Genomic DNA, 22,454 nt, shown 5'->3' on the forward strand with positions numbered 1-22,454 from the left:
GTACTAATAACTAAGGTCAGGGTTCAGATAGTCATGAAAAACTTGGTAATTTAAAGGAAGTTTACCATTGTGATTTCCAGCCGTTGAAATCATGGTAATAAACTCTCAAACTCTCAAGTTTTGGAAAAGTCTATAGCGAATATACGTTTTTCTAGTCAGGGTCAGCTCTGAAATATTTCTTTGGACAGAAATTGCTCTTTTTGAGGAAAACTTCTGTAAATTTATATTCAGTAACAGTGTAACGCGCTAATCTAATTACATTTTGCGGTAACGCGGTTATATAAGCCGTTATTTTTCAAATTAAATAATCTGATTACAGTTACAGACATTAATAAAATTACATTACTTGTATTACACATTTATTGCTAAGACAGTAAAATTAATTAAGTAGAATGCATTTTAAAATGTATTACGATCCTATGTTAGTACTTATATGTGTGTTGCTGTGTCAGCTAATGAGTATGCACTCTAACAAACCACCATGGCATAGAGGACACATATCGAGGTGACGGCAGGTGAGTGAGCGACGTTACTATGGACGCAGCGGAGTGTAGTTGTTTGTTCAAATTGAAAATGAAAGCGAAGCGTTTCAAGTTTTCATGCACTCACAATCAATCTCAGTGAGCACTGTGTCAGTGTGCTCTCAGCCCTGGCTGGAGGAGGGAAGCGTGCAAGGCTGGGCCGGCAATAAATCCTCCTCAAATCTCACACGTGCCTGTGCAGCTGCCGCGGGAGGAGAGGGGATCGGCTTCAGGCATATATAGAAAAGAGCACTCATTCCCATCTGACAGAGAGGGATATGTCGCTCACAAGGTGGAAACATTTGCAGAACAGCGTCTTGAAAAAGTACACAATAAAACAAACACAATGCAATAGCGTTACAGATGTGCAAGTGATAAAGGATACTCAGTTTTTCCGAGCACAAGCAGGGAGGTAGAAATAATCCACTCACTGTAAAGTTGTGTAAACACACACATGTTGCACATGTACACACACAAACAGACATACTGTACATGCACACATACTCATGCATGATGTAATACACAAGCAAACCTGTATATGCACACTGAAAAGAAACAATCAAGCATTCAAATGCACAATGGTTTTAATATCAAAGCTGTTTGCAAAATGAATGTTTCAGAAATGTTTCACACTAACACAGGTAAACAAGCATACTGTACACATACATGCCACACACAGCTAAGAAGGTTGTAGATAGCAGGGACACGCACACACACGCACACACAGACACACACCTGAAGATACTACTACAGTATGCATTGGATCTCTTTAGCCAAGTTGCTGTCTTTGTCATGTTGCTGTAATTTTGTTATTGTTTTCAGTCAATATTAAAGTATTAAAAGAGCTATTAGTGTCACGTTTGTATTTTTCGCAGGTTTGATTGGTTTTTGAAAGTAACTTCAAAGTCATTAGTAATCTGATTATTTTACCCATTAAGTAATCAGTAATCAGATTACAGTTTTAGAGAAGTAATCAGTAATCCGAAGTTGATTACTTTTTGAAAGTAACTTACCCAGCACATACCAGGGCTGTGACTAAAATGGTTGCAAATGCGACCAAAAATAATTGATTGCGACAATAATTTAACATCTAGTTGCCATTGGCGATAGTCGTGTTGTGTGCATTTATATGTGCTTTCATCAGATATCCTCTTGTGAGTTATTGAATACATCTTTTTTTTTCCTTTTTCTCCCAATTTTGGAATGTCCAGTTCCCAATGTACACACTAAGTGTACTCACCTCAGTCTAGGTGGTAGAGGATGGATCCCAGCTGCCTCTGTGTCTGAGATCCCAGCTGCCTCCGCATCTACTCGCACATCTTATCACATGGCTCGCCAGGTGTGCCACTGCAGAGGCACAGTGCGTGTGGAGGCTTCACGCCACCCACCACGGCAACCACACCCAACTCACCACGTGCCCCACCGAGAGCAAACCAACTTATGGCAATCATGAGGAGGTTACCCCTTGTGACTCAACCGGGCCAATTTGGTTGCTTAGGAGACCTGGCTGGAGTCACTCAGCACACCCTGGGATTTGAACCAGTGAACTCCAGGGGTGGTAGCCAGCGTCTTTACCACTGAGCTACCCGGGTCCCCATTGAATACATCTTTAGTGCGCACATAACCAGTGTATCTCGTGCTGCTTTTTACCCATTATGTTGTGAAGACGATGAGCTTGCTGCACCGCATGCAACAACAAACCCAGCGCGAGATAGTCGTGAACAAATGACTCTTTTGAACCAGGTCTTTTTCATGAATCACCCGAAAAAGAACTGAGGGTTTGAACTCAGGAGCTCAGGTTAGTTTGAATCAGATTCACTTTCTCAGCGAATCAGCCATCAGTGTCCTCACATCTGGGAGTGCAGACATTTCAAAATAAGAGTCCCTTGTGTATTTTGGGCTTTTTTTATAATTAAAAGTCTCGTATTGTGTACCACTTTTTTCTTCTGGTAATTATTGATTGGGATTGGAGTAGCACAATAAACTGCATCTGGGATTTCATTCAATTTGCACTCTTGTGTCTAAGGGCCATCCGGTAACAGTAAAGAAAGACTAAGGCAATATTTTAAATACATTTATATATATATATATATATATATATATATATGAATGAGATCAAGCTTTTGACACTTGGGACAATTGAGGGACTTGTACACAACTATTACACAAGGTGCAAGCATTCATTGATGCTCAAGAAGGCAACACACTACTATATGCATATGATACTTTATGTAATTATGTAATGTAGATTCTGAAGAGCAGTACTAAATTTTTTTTTTTTTTTTTTTTTTTTTTTAATTTGATCTCTTATATTTGTATAAATTATGAAAGGGGTGTGAACATTTGAGACAAAAGGGAATGCAAACTTATCTTCTCAACAATATATTCTGTATATTAAACTTAGATTAATGGGTTATCAGCTGTCTTCCTTTTCTAATTCGAGCAATTCTGTGATTTGGCGACTAAAAACCGCCATTCGGCTCCTTAATGTTTCCGTTTAGTCTGGAGCCCTGCGTACCAAATGTATTGGTTAAACGGTGTGGGAACCCTGTGAGCACACTTGTCCCAGTAACTAAAATATCATTTTGCTTGGTCAACAAGTGAAATTTAAGGAAATAACAAAGCAAAAAATCAGTCCAATTTGCTAGGAGAACCCACAGGAATGACCCCAAAGTGCCTCAAATAATTGGCAGACTCCTCCCATCAAATTATAGATTTATTTTATAGTTTTGCTTTTATTTAGTTTTTAAAATTTTGTTCATTATTAATATCAGTCGTGCCTTTTTAACTTTTATACAGCTATGGCATTAGTATTGTACAGTGTATGTACAATGAATTTGCATTTATGCAAGCTATCATGGTGACACAGCACAATATTATAACAAGGCAACACAAATAAACAGAGACTTCAGAAACAATTATATTAACTTCGATAAAAAATGTAAGTAGACGGTGCAAAACAATAAAGCAGATTAAACAAAGTAAAACAGTTCAGTAGTAAAAATCTCATTGCTATTCTCTTCACACTGTTTCTTAATTGTAACAGCATTAGAACCAATTATTAATAGCCTGGAGAGCCTTTTGTCCTGCTTTGACAAATACACACATGTTACTATGATCAAGACAAACCCTGTTCTATAAACCTACTCTAGCCTACTTCCATTCCCCCCTGGCCTGCATGTGTTTGCATAAGTAGGCTTAAATCATAACTGAACAACGCTAACGACAGCAATGAGTAAGAGGCAACGTTCACACATCAGCAGAATACGGTTGTCACACCTGTTGTGAGTGATTAATATGGTTACGTTCACAAACAGTTCGGCTATTTACGAGAGTGACAACCGCAATCTATAACCGAACAGACACCCACAAATTTTCAGGTCTCACAACCGCATTCTCTGCAAACCTGTGATGTGTGAACGGAACCGTACTTAACAACTAGTTGTTAGTTACATCATGTACAGTGAGAGACACACTGCACTGTACACACGTGTCTCATGTGTTTCATGTGGGGTTTCGTTAACTCACAGAGATGGAGAAATGAGATAACTTTTTTGCAGATAACGATAGTTCCAAAAAGTAACTATCGGCACCGATTAATCGGTAAAACCGATATATTGTCTACAGCTACTAGAATAGTTTCATTATTAGAACATTTTGGCCATTAGTTAATTAATATCTAGACATGTTACATGAATCCTTCTGTCTATGAGATGTTTTTGAGTGTTTTTATGAAGCAGAGATAATCTAATCTAAAGCCTGTGTGCATATGCAGAGTTGTGATACAGGGGCATTTGCCATTGGTTCATACTGAGAGAATTGATGCTGATGCTGTTGTTGTTGTTGGGCAGATCTCCCCAAGGCCGCCATAAGGATCCTCAGCAACATGACATTCCTGTTTGTGAGCCTTTCCTACACAGCCGAGAGCGCTATCGTCACTGCTTTCATCACCTTTATCCCCAAGTTCATCGAGTCACAGTTTGGAATCCCTGCCTCCAATGCCAGCATTTACACAGGTACAAAATTATCTCGTTTTGGGATGCATCAATTTTAATTAAACATCTTCTTTTATTTTCCTTTTTTCTCCTTGATAATTACTTGATGATTTCCTTTCTTGTCAGATCACACGTTCCGCACACAGATGATTCACACACTCTTCATCACATTAAAGAACAGATGTGCTAAGAAAGAAGTGTGATGTTATGTGTTAGATTCTTTTCACAGCTGCACCCACTTCTATTTGTGAAGGCATACTTGATTGCTTCTATATAAAGCTGTTATGATTGCCTATATAACCAAGTACCCCTCCTTGAAAGCACACAGTATCACGGGCTGGGTATCAAGAAAAAATGAAGATGCCTCTCTCACTTGTTTATGCACTTGCTCATCTAAACAAAGCTTCAAAAGCACCTTGCCATCCCTCTCAAGATGATCATTAAGCCATGCATATGTCCAAATATCTCAGCACAGATGCTCTCTCATAAGGTAATGGGAGGTTGGCCAGGATTCTGTATCAAAGCCAGGCAGGACTCAGTAGAGAGAGGGAGATCCACTTCTGTCAGCCCAGGTTAGGTAGAGGGTACTACCATGAGAGCTGACTTTGGTCCAGTTTATTTACTACCGGTATATAAATACTAAACAGTATTTACTGTTTTTTTTTTTTCAAATTCCTAACCCTAAGTATGTGCAATAATACTAATAATATTTATCGCTTATAACATCTCTATGATCTACACACTGTATATCAACTAGGGATGTGCGCTACGACTAATTTGACTGTTGTTTAAACGGAAGTTTTATAACCGACTAGTCGACTAGTCTAAAGAGAAACCAACCTTCAGAAAACAGTAAAAAAAAAAAAAAAAAAAGAAAAGAACATTTTTTATGCGACCCATTTAAAATACTTAATCTATTCCAAATCCGACGCTAAATTCCACTGAAAAGTGCCATTTATCTGCGATGTGCTCACCTTGAATTATGATCATTGTACATTAAATATAGAACATGACATGCATTCACTGAATCAACATTAGCGAATATTTAATAGACATATTTATTGAAAACAATTGAATGAATAGTGCAGGATCAATGGAACAACCCTAAAAGCCTGTTCTAAACGGAAATCACCAAGTAAAAGTTACTTAACATATTAAAATAGTCAGGACATTGTTGAAAATAATTAACAGGTAGACTAAGCCAAATCTATGAGAGAGAAAAAAAATGTGCTGAAAAGTTGCGCGTATTTCACGCGTGCAGTTGTGCATTAGCCATTGATCTAATATGACAGCTGTTCTGTAAAGAATGTCAACCAATAACAGTTAAGATGTAAAAAAAAAAAAAAAAGTAGCTGTAGGATAGAAAAAATATGCCTGTGATGTAGCCTACAATAAACCTAATGTATTCTAAACATGACGTGCACACAGAATAAAAGATAGTTTAACACGTTAAGCAGTCGGCACCTCGTTGAAAATAGCCTTCTTAATCAGCAGATTAAAATAATTGCATACCCAGTCGTTTTAGACTAGGTATGCAATTTTTTTAATCTGCTGATTAAGAAGGCTAGTTATTTTCTAGGCTACTAACTCAAAAGCATAACTTTTTTGATGAGTAAAATTAACACGTCGACATGGTCCGGTGAAAGACGGGACTTAACACACCTAAGGTGGCTGTCCTGCGCTTGAAAAAGCCTGCTCAGTGGAAAACGCACAGATGCACAGATGTAAAGAAGACTCAAATGTGAAAACATCCTTAGGTACTTTCAAACATTTGGAAAGCCGATTCCCGCACCACCGAAGTGATTTCATAACTACTTTGCTGAGTTTGCTTGTCTAGCGAGAGGACATTTTCCTGCGTGTGCCGCGAGTGAGAGAGGGAAGAAGCACACGCAGCCTGAGGTGAAATTAAACTCTGTATCTGCTCAAGATATCCTCTTTTTTAAATAATATTTGTACAATTATTTCTATTTAAAATATGTAACATTATTATGACAGTAATTTATGTGCAGCCTCTGTAAAAATATAAAGCCAATGTAAATGTTTAAAAATTATTATCAGTTTAATGGGGGGAAATATTAACCGACTAGTAATTCCAGTGTCAACTAGCAGCATCCGAACCGTTTAGTCGACTAGTCTCACACATCCCTAATATCAACTAGCTGGTTTTAGAGTCATTAATGTGGCTCTTAAGCTTGTTGCCAGGATACAGGGAGAGAAACAAATTGGCAGTATGGTTGCTATGTCGACTCTAAACTATGCTTGTGTGATTTCAGATTTAAATAGGAAAGTTAGAATGTAACCCTGCTAGACTGTTGGTAGAAACGCAAGACATCCATTCTTTATGGAGAACGTCTCAAACAGAAGCGCAGAAAACATGTTGCCTCTGATTTAAACCCAGTCCCTGATTACAGCAGATTGATATCGCTGTGGAAGTCAGTGCGTTCACAAAATCCTGAATGTTTTACCTATCAATAAATACAATTTGTTGGGTTTGTGCTGTTTCCTCTGCTATGGCTGACAAGATTTACTTTAGTCTATAAGCTGCAGTAAACTAAAGAGGGACAGAAGACAGATTGTGTACTATAAAAGACAAAACTGAGGCCAGGGAGCATCAAAACTACATCTCCTCTTTAGATTTCTTACAAATACATTTTTGGAATTTAAGGTGCTATAAAACATAGCTTGCTCTAGGTACAAAAATGTGTGAACTATTCATAATATACCTGCTTGAATATCTGCAATATTCCTATAATTTCAAGAGACATGGAAATCCCCCAACAAGTTAAATAAGTGTTCTTTTGTTGCTAATGCACTGCATTAAAAGGCTGAATAATTAATTTTGACATTTTCCAATGTGAAATGTGAGTGTCGCTTGCTCATGCAAAACACACCACTATTATCCAGACTGTTATCCAGTTGCTGAGGTGTTGCTAGGTGGTTGCTTTCTGACCCAAGTTAAAAAAAAAAAGCCCACTTCAAAGTCCCTATATTTGGATTGGGTCCCTCCTTTAATGTAAATCTATAGGGCTTTTTCAACTGTTTTATCATCCATCAGGCAAAAATCTTAAGTCTGATTATTTAGAAACAGTACACTTCTCATCATTGGGGTATCACCCATGTCTGTAGCACACACAGTGCGGGACGAATTACATACCAAAGTTTAATACTCAGGGTTAATGGTCTTGAGAAGTATGAGCTGTAGTAATAGTACCTCAGCTGATATTTTTACATATCTAATATGAATCTGTTATTTTAAAAGAGTTGCTTGATTACTTCCTTACCAAGCTCTTTAGTTTTTAGCATCTAATTTTATCTCCAAGGCCCATGACATCAGATGGCACTACTGACAGCGATAAGAGAGCAAAAAGAGAGGGATCTGTCAGTGGGTTGTGGTCATTAACACCCTGTTCCACTCCAGCTTGTGGCCTACAGGAATATCTGTACTCTGCCTTGGTATGTCCTGCACTGCCCTCCTCCCCAATACACACTTAGCTCTGCCAGCTGTGCACACAGCCGTGCTGAGTCTCCCAGGACAGCCTCTCAAGGAGACTCCTTCTGAACAGCTCTCCTCCTCTCCTAATCTCCTCTCCAAGTTTTTATTCAGTGTCGGGACCCTGTCACCTGTTTTTGTGTTTTGGTTTTCCTGTTTAGCACATGGATTTTGTTTATTTCTTGTCACCATGGCTTTGTCTCATTTCTGGACCCCGCCCCCTCGTTTGTCTCATTATTGATTAATCTATTTCAGCTGTTCTCCTTGTTTGCCTTTCTGATTTTCCTCCCTATATATTTTGTCTGTTTCCTATTGTGTTTGTCAGTTCCTTTCATCAATACTCATGTAGAATTTCCCTTTGGTTTCTAGAGTTTGTGGATTATCTCTTTGGTCTGTTTGTTCTTGTCCTTGCCCTTGCCTTTGCCTGTTTTGATTTTTGTTTTGATTTTTCCCCTGCCCTGTCTGTGTTTCCAGCGGCCAGTATTCTGGTTTGGATTTTTATATTTTCTGATTATTGGCCTGTTTGGACTTTATTTTTGTAATAAAGTTTATTTTGACCTGTTTCCATCTGCAATTCAGTCCTATTCCTCCCTTAAACCCTGTCAGTAGGAACTGACCATTCTAGACTCAGCAGTTTTGCCTGTTTGTGCAGAGTGGGCTCAGGGTCCATCAGCCCCAGAATTTTTTGATGTGGATCCAGACACTTGCGGTGTGTTTTTGGCCTGGTTTGATCTGCTTATTAAGGAGCCATCTTTTCTGCCCCTGGCCGAACTTCATAGTGTCACTTACTTTTTCTGACCGGGCGGGCAAGATGTTGAGTCAAAGTGCTGCAGAACCTCGACTCTCCTTGCCTCAGAAGTGTGGTACTGTTCACTGAAGGCATCAGGGCTGTCTTCGGTCATTCTTTTGGAGACAGAGTAGTTTCAGGGGGTCCCATTCTGTCTGACCACCAGTAGTCTGAGGAGCTCGCTGTTGGTCGACTTGAGGCAGCCAAACCTGCAGCTGACCGCCAGGATGGGTCTGAATCCGCAGCAATGCTTGCAACCATTCACAGGAAGAGGAAGAGGAGGTTAGTGGCCCCTACACCCAAGTCCATTGAAGCTTTCTCGGAGGGGTCCCTTGTCGTGGTCATTCCCCTGTAGCTGCCAGTGCTCTTGGTCACAGAGGCTGTTACCTTGTCGCTGCCAGCTCTCCCGGCCATGGAGGCTGTTCCCCTACTGCTGCCAACTCTCCCGGCCACGGAGGCTGTTCCCCTACCGCTGCCAACTCTCCCGGCCACGGAGGCCGTTCCCCTGCTGCTGCCAACTCTCCCGGCCACGGAGGCCGTTCCCCTGCTGCTGCCAACTCTCCCGGCCACGGAGGCCGTTCCCCTGCTGCTGCCAACTCTCCCGGCCACGGAGGCCATTCCCCTGCCACTGCCAGCGCTCCCAGCCATGGAGACCATTCCCCTGCCGCTGTAAGCGCTCCCGGCCACTGACGCCGTTCCCCTGCCGCTGCCAGCGCTCCCAGCCATGGAGACCGATCCGCTGCCAGTGCTTCTGGCCACAGAGGCCATTCCCCTGCTGCTGCCATACTCCTGGCCACGGAGGCTGATCCCTTGCTGCTGCCAGCACTCCCGGCCACAGAGGCCATTCCCCTGCCGCTGCCAGTGCTCCCGGCCACAGAGGCCATTCCCCTGCCCCTGTCAGCACTCCCAACCATGGAGGCATCTTCCCTATTGCCAGTGCTCCAGGCCACGTAGGCCATTTCCCTGTCACCTACACTCTTGGTTAAGGATCACTCCCTAACTGCCATCACTCAGTCTGTTTTAACACCAGCTGCTGCCACTTACCATGTCCAGTCCCCAGCAGTTGATGACCAGTCAGTCCAGCCTGCAGTGGCCACTGCCCAGTCTAACGTCTGCCCAGTGGCCGTCCCTGAGCTCTCCTCTGTTGTGAAGCTACCTGACCTCACTCCCTTTCTGAAGCATTCTCCCTGGCCTCCAGACCCTGCTCCTTCCCTTAAGCCTTCTCCCTGGCCACTGAACATCTCTCTCTTCCTGGAGCCACTCCCCTTGCCGACAGACCATGCCCTCTTCCTAGAGCCACCATCCTGGTTCCCCTCACCCTCCCTCCTTTGGTTGGAACTACCAGCTTCACCCTGGTCTGTCCCACCAGCTCTGCCCTGGTCTGTCTACTGCCCTCCTGCTCCACTGGCCTCCCTCTGACTAGCCCCACTCTGGTTTGTCCCACCGGCTCTGCCCTGGACTATAGCCCCCCCTCCACTTTTGAACTTGTGTCTGTTTTCTTTTGTTGGACTTCCCTCTTCTCTTCTGTTTTTGTTTGTTTAGGTTGGAACACCTGGATGTCGTCCCGTAGAGAGGGGGTAGTGTCAGGTTCCCGACATTCTGGTCAAGTTTTAATTCAGTGTCAGGACCCTGTCACCTGTTTTTGTGTGTTGGTTTTCCTGTCTAGTGCATGGCTTTTGTTTTTTTCTTGTCACCATGTGCTTGGTCTCATTTCTGGACCCCGCCCCCTCGTTTGTCTCATTATTGATTCATCTGTTTCACCTGTTCTTGTTTGCCCTTCTCATTTTCCTCCCTATATATTTTGTCTGTTTCCTATTGTGTTTGTCAGTTCCTTTCATCAATACTCGTGGATTTTCCCTTCATTTTCTTGAGTTTGTGGGTTATCTCATCGGTCTATGTTTGTTCTTGTACTTGCCCTTGCCTTTGCCTGTTTTGATTTTTCCCCTGCCCTGCCTGCGTTTCCAGCGGCCAGTATTTTCGTTTAGATTTGTATATTTTCTGATTATTGACCTGTTTGGACTTTTGGATTTTTGTAATAAACCTTATATTGACCTGCTCCCATCTGCAATTGAATCCTATTCCTCCCCCGAACCCTGACACTGCTTGGAGGGAGTTTGTTTTAAAAGTGTTCCTTTCTCCTCCTCTCATCACAGCGAGGTGTTCCTGACACACTACCAGCTATATATAGCCCAGTGGAATACTGTATTGGCTTCACACAGCCTTGGTTGTCTTATGAATGGGTGTTTTTACCACCTTGTCAGGTTGCGTGTGTTTATCTGTGTGTGGGTGTACTAAAATTTGTTTGAGTAATGAAGTTAAACAGACTGTCTGTTCAGAAGTATTTTCCTGAATAGTGTCAAAAAGTCTGATTCATTTTAGCGAATCAGTGATTTGTCAGTTTGTTATAATGGACTGGTTCAAAACAAAGTTTCACTAATTCATTGGAATCATTCCTGCTGAAAAGACCAGCTTAGGGGTCGTTCAGACTGAATGCGTTTTTGCATAAAAAAAAGCTAGATGAAGCACAAGGAATTGAAAGCAAGTCTCCTGAGACATGTTTTTAAAAGATTAAGTTCTTTTAAACTTGACACGGCATCTGAAAACTTTTACACTCCTGCATGAGATGCTGAAAAAGACAGCAAGATGCAGCACAACAGTCAAAGACGTCCATCAAGTGCATGTTTACATAAAAAAACTGTATTGTGGAAATAAGGCCAAAAAACACAACCCACAACTACCCATATTTATAAGTGACTACATGAAAAAGCATCATTCAGAGGTTGTATTTTCGCTCTGAAATTTTTATTTTACTCCACTGACAGTTAGGTTTGGGGTGTGGGGTAGGGTGTATGGTTGATAAAATATGCATTCTTGTCTATATTACTTAATTTTCAAATATATACAGCACACTTTTCTCTGCACTCTTTGGACATTTAACCTGGAAACTGAAGCTCACATGTGTGCATACATGCAACAGTACTTCCAACTTCAGCCACTAGGGGCAGTGATTTGATTTTCGGTAAGCACAGACCGATTTCATCTGCAAGACTTTTGACCAACTGTCACTGAATTCACAGTGTGATCAGCCTGATCACTCCTGAACAAAGTTCTCCCTCATAGTTGAGTGATTAACAAATGCTTTGCGAATGGTTAAAAACAATTATTAATTTGTGAATTGGATATCGCTATCCCAGTTATCATCTTTCCCAGCTTTGCTCCCGTATCAACAGTTCTCACAGAAGCAGATATGGCATATGATGCCTGAATTTAGATTATGTTAAAGTGGGTTTGTCCCTGTGAACACACACACTGGTAAAAATGGTTAGCTTGAGTCATTTTGGATAAAAGCAACAAATGCATAGATGTTAAGTAATGCATTAATGAAAATGTTTATCAGAGAGAGTTCAAGATATATAGAGAGAGAATAGAGAGTGATAAATGTGCTGTTTGTGTGCTTTCAGAGTTACTTTGATGAGGAGTTTGCTGAGGGCTGGCATGTGCTTGCCTTGCCTATCCAATGGATTTACACAGTGACCTGTGACTGCCAGCAGTCAGTTTTGACTTTCAAATTCCGAGCTCTTCTGCCAGCACGTGTGCTGCCCTCATGGAGGCTGCTCCGACATCACATTTCTTTCCCTGCTCACTGTTTTTCTGCCAGCCCCTGATGCCAATCTTTATATCTTCTAGAGACACTCCTCTACCAATTACATCTCTAGACCTAATGATAGAGAACAGCAATAGAGTCTAACATTTTCTTTTCCACGATGGTCCTCTAAGCCCAATTCAGGATGTTAACATTTTTTCAGGTCTTTGTGCTGACTTCCACCAATTGAAACTTGTGGACAGTCCTCACTTGCTCTTTCCCTGACCTGAATTTTGTAATTTTGTCAAGTTCAAAGCTCATGTGTGTAGTTTCTTAAATGTTAAAATACTTTCTCCTTTTCCAACGTAAAGTGATAAGTAAGCCATTTATAGGTTTAATTCTCCCAAAAATCAACATACTGTAGCTCTGTGATTTTGCTCTGTTTGTTCGAGCAGCATTGACTCAACCAGTGGTGTGAGTTTATGTCTGTTTGTTCAACCAATGGCAGAATGAGGGAGTGTTTGGTAAAGGTTTTTTAATAACATTATGTATTTTTTGCAATTTTGCTTGGTGACGTTAGTATCGCAGAAATTAAACACTTCAGCTTTAAATTTACTACTTTTATTTACTTTTCCTTTTTTTATCCCTGAAATCCACTTATACTAATCAAGGTTTCATGCACAGAAAATAGACACGCTTCAATTGTGCATGACCATCTTACACCCTCTTTTTTTACTGAACTTAAAGAATTCTATATGTAAATGACCTCTGTTATGACTTGATGCCAGTGCAGCACTCTTTATCAGAGTAGGTGAATAATGTGAATACTTAAAAGGCGGTAAACATCTGCTCATGGTTATGACGTCCAAGACAACACGTTTAGGTTAAATCTTTTAGACATTACATGCAAATAGTCTTTTCAGTCTATGCCTGACCAGTCTCTCTCTGTGTTTCCTTTAGGGGTGATTATTGTGCCCAGTGCTGGTGTGGGCATTGTACTGGGTGGCTACATCATAAAGAAACTGAAGCTTGGAGCTCGTGAGTCTGCTAAGCTGGCCATGATCTGCAGTGGAGTGTCTCTTCTGTGCTTCTCCACCCTCTTCATCGTAGGCTGTGAGAGCATAAACTTGGGCGGCATCAATATCCCTTATACCACAGGGTAAGTTAATTACTCAGCCATTAAAACCTTTCAGTGTTAGTTGTGATTTATTCCAAAAGGATATGGGTGCCCTGTTTATGTTTTGTGGTTCCAGACATAGTGGAATTTAAGAAGTACTACAATACAACAAACTCAGAGGCATATGTTTAGCCACAGGTGCTAGTGCCATATTTCTCCCGTGCATACAGTATATTTTTTTGTTTTTCAAAATCCTAAAACTTTGGATAATACTTTACAATAAGGTTCCATTTGTCAACATTAGTTAACATGAACTAACAATGAACAATACTTTTACAGCATTTATTAATCTAGGTTAATGTTAATTTCATCATATACTAATACATTTTTTAAATCAAAAGTTGTATTTGTTAACATTAGTTAATGCACTATGAACTAATGAACACTTGTATTTTTATCATCTAACATTAACAAAGATTAATAAATGCTGTAAAAAATACAGAGTATTGTTAATTTTTTTTTTCATGATACATTGATACCTAATGCATTAACTAATGTTAACGAATGGAACATTATTGTAAACTGTTACCAAACATGGTTTATTTCCAGATTTAAATTAGATTTGAATCCCAGTTTTTAAATATAGACTTTTGAAACCCACTGTACAGTATGTCTTCATGTATGGCCTGAAAATACACGGAAACCTTTTGATGATTAAGCATGTGACCAATTCTGTGGATGTTCCCTTGCAGCTACCTAATCCTCTCCCCCTCCCCGTGTTACGTACAGTGTGCCATTTGAACTATGAGGTCCATTGTCTATTTCCTGCTGTCTACCTAACAAGGCAGCCATTGAGTGACATAACAGGTTTCTTGTGCGAATTCTTAAGTAGAGAAGTTCACATGGCCCTGACCAGCGAGACTGCGTAGTTGTAGAAGGCATGGCACAAAAGTGCGAGGCCCTTTCAACAGATAGAGGTGCAGTGCGAGACGCAGATAGAAATACAAAGTGCGTTTGCTCAGAGTAATGAGTCAACACTGAAATTCCAAGTTTGTGTGAATAGTTTGCACAAAATAAAAAAGCGGAAGTACACAATTTTTTTGGTGAACTATTATGTTTAAAGCAGTAAACATTTTCAGTCACATAAGAATGAGAGATGACCACTATGGTGACTGCTTTTATAGCATGGAGGTCTGTCTTGTTCTGTTTAAAGAAGCAGTGGAGAATTCCAATCCCCGCTGTTTCCGTCCATCTTTCTGGCCGTGTTATGTCATGACTGATTTCTCTATTCTGCTGTAGATCTGTGAGGATAATGCAATGTCAACTGGAGCATTTGCCATTTGCTCTGTTTAATGTGGGAAAGTGTTCTGTTTGAATATGCCTGGGGTTCCCACAGTTTTACAATAACAGTTTATTCTGTATCTCTCTCCTTATTTCTCCTCTTTTTCTGTCTTTCTCTTTCCATCTCTCACTTCTTTTCTAATTCCCTTTGAGAGAGATGAGAGTTGGAGAGGATTTGTGGCTATGAAAGTCATGTGTATTGTTTATGCAGAGGGACAACCAAAAAAAAAAAAAATCTTTGTACAGTATACTGTATTATTTATATCATGTTTTTTTTTTTTTTTTTTTATGAATATAAGACTTGCAATCCTTCACTTTATTATTCATAAAGCATTAGTGGCACCATATGGAATAGCAAAAAATGTATTATTTCCAAATAGATTTCCCTACTTTTTTGCAAATTGCTTACAAGAGCCTTAAAGGATTGTATTTTATTCTCAAACTTGGACCTCTACCTCTGTTTGTTTTCTTTGGGGTTTTTTTTCAGGCCAACGCTGACTCTGACCCATAGAAACCTGACAGGAGGCTGTAATGTGAATTGTGGCTGTCGGATCAACGAGTATGCTCCTGTTTGTGGCTCAGATGGCATCACGTATTTTAATCCCTGCCTGGCAGGATGCAGCACGGTTGGCAATGACAGCACCGGGGTGAGACACAACAGACGTCCTTCTGGAGATGGTCCATGCAGTATTTAAGTCATAAACACAAATCTGTCAAAATCACAAAAAATACAAACCAGAAATTAATATTAAATTGTTAATCATCTTGTAAATGACTTAGTGTTCAGTTATCAAGTCTAAAGAGATATTCCATACAGATCTTTTGTGTGATTACTAAAGAATATCTTCTTCATTTGGGTTGTTAAAAATGTTTAAACTCCAGTTTCAGTCCAGCTACATCTTTTTATACCCTTTTTTCCTGATCTGGTTCATTGATACAACATCAACTCTTTTAAAAAAGGTAAAACAGACTTGAAAGCTACTGTCATGTCATCTTATCTGTGTTATTAGGTTAGAGCATTGCAAATGTCAATTAACAATTTGTTTAGAATATCATAAAATATTTTTCACTCCCATCTCCCATATTAGGTTAATGGCTGTTTTTACGCCAATACAGTCCTATTTTTATAAGAAGCATTGTTATTTTTAAGCTGTTCAGCATTTTGCTGATATGAAAACATTTGCAGAATTACAGTCATCATGGTGATGTTAATACATTTGATCTTTTTTCTCTGCAGATCAGAAACTACACCGACTGTGCATGTGTGCAGAGTAGACAGGTCATCACCCCTCCTACCAGCGGTCAAGGCAACCAGCTGCAGCTGGTCATTGTGAAGACCTACCTGAATGAGAACGGGTTTGCGGTGTCAGGGAAGTGTGATCGCACCTGCAACACTCTCATCCCTTTCCTGATCTTCCTCTTCATTGTGACGCTCATCACGGCTTGTGCACAACCCTCTGCCATAATTGTCACTCTCAGGTAACAAGCAGAAGCAACCGTTTTATCTTTTATGAAGACTTTATTAAATGCAGACTTTGTTCTGTAAGCTTGCACCACAAAGATTATCAAAAATGTATCAAAGCAAATAATTACAATGATAAATCCATAATATTTTCTTAACATGTTATTGTACTTTCATGGACCCTTTTCACTATCAACTATAGTGGGGTAAACTTTTATACAGGTACATTGGAAACTATAGCATCTTTTTATTATTATTATTATTACTTTTTTTTATTTATTTTTTATGTGTTCCAACAGCAAAAAAAAAAAAAACTACTATTAAGATTCCATGACTCTCAAAAGAGGAAAAAATATCACGGCAGTCAGATGAGAGAAAGAAGCCAATTTACTGTAACTGTCACTCCTTCAGCAGCTGTAAAAATCCCACTGACTTTTGTTTTGTTTTTTTATTAATGCCAAGCATTATACATTATACAAAAATAAATATTTAAAATGTTCATAAAAAAATAAAAAATAAATGTGTATATATATATATATATATATATATATATATATATATATATATATATATATATATACATACATACACTCCTAAATTAAGGCAGAAATGTGTCATCACTGTTTGTGAAAATAGTCCATTACAGGTCAAATATGATTGTGACCACATAAGGGCTTTGAAAATCTAGAAATTTTGTAATAGATCATATTATAAAGAATATAATACAATCACTGTTTTTTCTTTCTTTTGTAGGTCAGTAGATGAGCAAGAGAGACCGTTTGCATTAGGAATGCAGTTTGTGCTGCTAAGAACTCTTGGTAAGTTACAAAAAAATTCTGAATGCATTCACTGCAGGAATGATGAGATAAGACTTATCTAGACTCAGACGAGCTATTAACCCTGTCATTACATAAGTGGTTTACATTATAGGGGTTTTTCTCAACACAAATATTTCCCTGCAGGAGATTAATGGATGTTTTATCATTTGAAAACAAACCTTATGTCAAACTCCCTCAGCCTTAGTTACTTTTTTTTTTTTTTTTTTTTTTTGCAAATAGCATCACCTAGTGTTTATAAAGGTTTGTTACATTGATGGCAGCCTAGCAGGAATCACTAGAAATATTAGACAACTAAGATAATATTGATAATATATGAATCAGTTAGAAAGTGAATGATGGAAAGTTTCCTTTACCATATACATAATTCTCTTCCTCTCCTGCATCTGCAGCCTACATTCCTACGCCCATCTACTTTGGTGCAGTGATTGACACCACCTGTATGCTCTGGCAACAGGACTGCGGCGTTCATGGCTCCTGCTGGGAGTATGATGTCACTTCCTTCCGCTTTGTGTACTTCGGTCTGGCAGCAAGTCTCAAATTTGTGGGCTTTATCTTCATCTTCCTCACCTGGTACTCGATTAAATACAAGGAAGATCGCCTGGAACGCTGGCAGCAGCATCTGGCCCCCCTGGGCACTGTTAGCGAACTCATCTGCCATGCAGGAGGCCACAAAAGCCATGCTCGCACACGCTCTTGCCCCGTTTTCACACCCCGTCCCGAACCCCCAGAGCAGCCCTCCCTTAATCGCGGACACTGCAGCCAGAGCTGCCCTGGAAACGCACTCAAAGCAATAACCCCGCCCATCTGCTCCTTCTAGGAAATGCACACTTGCATTTGAAGGCACGCACTGACTCTTTGCTCCATCTGCCTCCACATGCCTTCCTGTCAGGTGTCCTCCTCCATACAAGACAGGACTACCGCACATCCTTTTTTCTGCTTGTCTCCCACGCAGCTTTCAGGAGCTTGCTGCATACAAACAGAGAATGTCATCAATGAAAACCCACAGCAAATACAAATCACGTCAAATTAAAGGTGCACTCAGTAATTTTGTCTTTATGTTTTGCTGATACTGAGATGTAGATGCTAGGTTTTCAGTTACCGATGCCACTGTAGAAGGGTGTTTCTTCAGCATCGGGCACTGTCATGTCCATGGGGTTGTTTTATATTAAGGCAAACAGATTTCTTAGATAACCTATTTTCTTATTGTTATTTGAAGGTTACATTAAAACTGATTTGGAAACTTTTTACCAGGCCTTCGTTGTTTATTTTTGGTACTTTTCAAGTGCTTTTTATGCATAGATTTTACTGTTTGAAAATTAAAATGCATTATAAAAATGCAAATTATGTTTAAAACTATGATAATCTAAGCAAAGAGTAAAATAAACATAAACCACTTCAATATTTATTGTGTGAAAATTATTTATATATATATAAATTTCATTACGACTCCCACAGTTGAGGCATCATTTCCATCACACTAAAAAATAAATAAAATCAATCAATCAATCAATAATAATATGGGGCAAATTTGTTTGAAGTTAGTGTACTTGTTACCAAAGTTGACATAATTGCCAGTGACGAGCATGCTTAAAATGAAATATGACACATGATGTTTGAAAAAAAAAAACAAAGAAAAATCAAGGTAAATGTCACTTGTGAGCAGAGTATTTTTATTGTATATTTATAGTATTTTTATTTTCAAACAAGCTGTAATTTTACCAAATTATGCAACCAAAAAAAAAAAAAAAGGGAAAATAGTATTTAATTGTGTGTATTTAGGACACATAAAAATGTGAACTATGAAATTATCCTTAGCGAGACAAAAAAACTTTACAAATGTCATTTCCATCACCATTTCCACCAGAGAATTCTATTAAACAATTAATAGAATTTCATTCTACAGTATTTGAGATGTTGGGAAATGACCATGTGATGGGATTTTTAATTTGAGGTGTGGGGAAATGACCATGTGGTGGGATTTTTAATGACTTTCAGAAGAATTAAAAAATGCCAGACTTTACAAAAAGGTACTTTTTAAAAATCCACAGACCAGGGGGACTGGGTAGCTCAGCGAGTATTGACCTGGAGTCATGAGTTTGAATCCAGTGTGTGCTGAGTGACTCCAGCCAGGTCTCCTAAGTAACCAAATTGGCTCGGTTGCTAGGGAAGGTAGAGTCACATGGGGTAACCTCCTCGTGGTCATGATTAGGGGTTCTCGCTTTCAACGGGGCGCGTGGTAAGTTGTGCGTGGATCACGGAGAGTAGCATGAGCCTCCACATGCTGTGAGTCTCCGCAGTGTCATGCACAGCGAGCCACGTGATAGGATGCGCGGATTGACTGTCTCAGAAGCAGAGTCAACTGAGACTTGTCCTCCTCCACCCGGATTGAGGTGAGTAACCACACCACCACGAGGACCTACTAAATAGTGGGAATTGGGCATTCCAAATTGGGAGAAAAGGAGATCAAGTTAAAAATATATAAACAAAAAAGAAAAAAATCCACAGTGCAATAAGTACCCGACTTGAAGAAACACCCTGAAATACCCTATTCACAGTCAGCCATTATTAATTTATTCTGCGATTGAATATGTCCAATTACAAGGGATTATTGATATAAAGCAGGTGTTTGACTGGTAATTTGATGTCAACATGGCAGCGCTCATAAATGTGCACCCAGCACCATATGTAGAATAAAGCAGCTTTTTCTTTAAGACTGATATGACTACAGTTTTCATTTTCTATGAGTGTACATCAATTTCATTCTAAAATTTTCTGAAAGTTTAGCATTTAGCGAACACATATCAATGAGTGCACCTTTAATGTAAAGTACTTGCTGTAGTGTTGTTTGGAAGACATTATGGTGCTAAAATCGGGGAGGGGAGGACATTTTTTCTGTATTCATTCTTGGATTTCAAGATGATAATATCAAAGATGTACCACAAGCACAAATCAGTACTATGCAAAACTGTATGACACTACGGCCTCCAGGATGCTTTCTACTGTAATATCTCCATTCAAAACAGTGTTCCCTACAGCAAAACAGCTTTCATGTGAAAAACATCAGCTCTTTTTACATCATCTCTCCGTCTACAGTGGTGTTAATACCTCCTTTTGGCTAGTAAGGAGGGCTTGATCAATGTGCATGTGACTTGGGTGGTATTCAAGGAGCTGTACTGGAACATTTCGTCTCCTACGGACTGATCACACAGTGCTATAATTTGAACACAGTGCCTCAAACTGCCCGCTAGCAGAGACGTGTGCTGGCTAACAGGCAAAAGCACTGTGTGAATCTTTGGAGAAAGACTTCTGCACATTCTTCATATTTATAATCACTCTGTCTGTCTGCATTGGTGACAATTAGCAAAGTGAATTTAAGTGATCGACTCGCTCCTGTGAGTTTTGCAATGCTGAGCAAATATCAATTTTAAAAAGTCTGTCGAATATGATGCTAACATGTTTCAGCAGACTTGTTGCTGTCTGTCTGGTCCAGTATCTGGTCTTTAAGGAGTCTTAAAGGGACAGTTCACCCAAAAATTAAGCTTCTGTCATCATTTACTCATCCTCATCTGGATGGAATGACATGAGGTGAGTAAATGATGTAGAATTTTCATTAATGGGTGAACTGTCCCTTTAAAAAGTGATTCAATTACAGATCGGTGACTCAAGGAATGTGGGTCAGGATTCAGTCGACCCCTCATGCTGCTGTTAGCATCTGCTAAATCCAGGTACCTGAGCATGTTTGAGCAGCTTTAGCATTAGCGTTCGTAAAGCCACAGCAGAATCAGAGATTCTTTGGATTGGGAGCTAATGGCACATATCAGCTGTCTTTAATATCAGCAGAAACATGTGCTCCGGCTGTGCAACCAGTTTCCAGTGTGAAAACAGTGTGATCCACAAACGGTGGTTTTAACCTTATGCACTAACTACAGTATAATTCAATGTATGCCTTATATGAAAAAAAACCATTATAAATCAGTATCCCTGTAATCAGTAATGAGTTTATTAGACTCAAAGGAATAGTTCATCCAAAAATATTCTGTCATGATTTACTCACCCTCATATTGTTGAAACCCCGACTTTGACTTTCTTTTATTAGTTTTACTGACTTTCTTTCTTCCATTGGACACATAAGGAGATTAATTTTAAGAACTGATAGCCTGTCAACATTCAATTTTACTGCATCTTTTTTTTTTTTCATATAAGGACAGTGAATGGTGACTTAGATTAACATTTTGCCAAAGATCATTTCCTTTTATGTTTCAATGGAGAAGGTAAAGTCAAAAGGAGTTTGGAACAACATGAGGGTGAGTGCATTTTTGGGTGAATTAACCCTTTATGCAATAACAGTTGATCAGTATATAGTACCTACAAAGTCATGAATTATTTGCCGTTATCAGTCAGAGCTGCTCTGTTTTACAAAAGTAGTATTTGGTTCATTTATTAAATAGTCACCAGATTTATACAGGACAAACATGGTTGTTAGATGCTAGTGCAGCATGCAAACAACAAAGCCCAATTTAAATAATCTCTACATTAAGAGCCTCTGTTGGTTTCAGAAGTAATGATTTTGTAAAATGTGCTGTATTGTGATCACAATCACAAAACCACATTATCAGTACATACTTTTTTTTTTTTTTTTTTTTTTTTTAGCTCTAGAATTAGTTTATTTTCAAAATGTTTTTCATAAAAGATCATGTTAACCAGAATTTAAAATGCTAACTCCAGTATTAGAATGTGAACAAATTTAAATCTGGGATGTTTTAAGTTTAATCAACCCCAGCTGTTGTTTGAATTTGAAATTGCTTTCTTTTCCATGTTTGTGAAGGATAAGATGTACAGTGGTGAGAAAGTCTCTGAACGCTATAGAATTCTCAGTAGATCCCCATTAGTTTGACCTGCAATGTGAACTGCTCAAAGAACATCTGATAAATCCAATATTACAAAAAAATAATAATAATAATAATAATAATAATAATTATATATATATATATATATATATATATATATATATATATATATATATATATATATATATATATATATATATATTCAAAAAACAAAACAAACGCAAGTCAATTCTGGCATTGAATTGTTTAAGTTCTGCAAACAAATGGAAATGTATTAGTTTGTCCTCTAGGAGGCAGTCAATGTAAGACAGTCTAAAATATCAACAAACGATATAGAAGTAGACGTAAGAAACTAATCTAAAATAATTGCAAGCCAACATGCAGGACTCATCAACAGGTACAGTATACATTTGTTTGAAGTTAATTCTGAATTGTCATTAACAAAATTAAGCATTCAAATAATGAGCGCTGG

General features: G+C 39.1%; 1 protein-coding gene across 1 annotated transcript in view; it reads left to right on the forward strand.

Annotated features, from left to right (window-relative positions):
- The window catches only part of LOC127434634 (solute carrier organic anion transporter family member 5A1), a 73,623-nt gene extending 55,241 nt beyond the window's left edge, over positions 1-18,382 (forward strand). The window contains exons 5-10 of the mRNA XM_051687509.1: positions 4,373-4,537; positions 13,337-13,535; positions 15,322-15,481; positions 16,072-16,313; positions 17,050-17,114; positions 17,525-18,382. Of these exons, the coding sequence (XP_051543469.1) occupies positions 4,373-4,537; positions 13,337-13,535; positions 15,322-15,481; positions 16,072-16,313; positions 17,050-17,114; positions 17,525-17,952 (1,259 nt within the window). The 3' untranslated portion in view covers positions 17,953-18,382. The remainder of the gene's footprint in view (positions 1-4,372; positions 4,538-13,336; positions 13,536-15,321; positions 15,482-16,071; positions 16,314-17,049; positions 17,115-17,524) is intronic.
- Positions 18,383-22,454: the final 4,072 nt, after the last annotated feature.

The sequence above is a fragment of the Myxocyprinus asiaticus genome, chromosome 44, assembly GCF_019703515.2.
Source record: "Myxocyprinus asiaticus isolate MX2 ecotype Aquarium Trade chromosome 44, UBuf_Myxa_2, whole genome shotgun sequence".
Lineage (NCBI taxonomy): Eukaryota > Metazoa > Chordata > Actinopteri > Cypriniformes > Catostomidae > Myxocyprinus > Myxocyprinus asiaticus.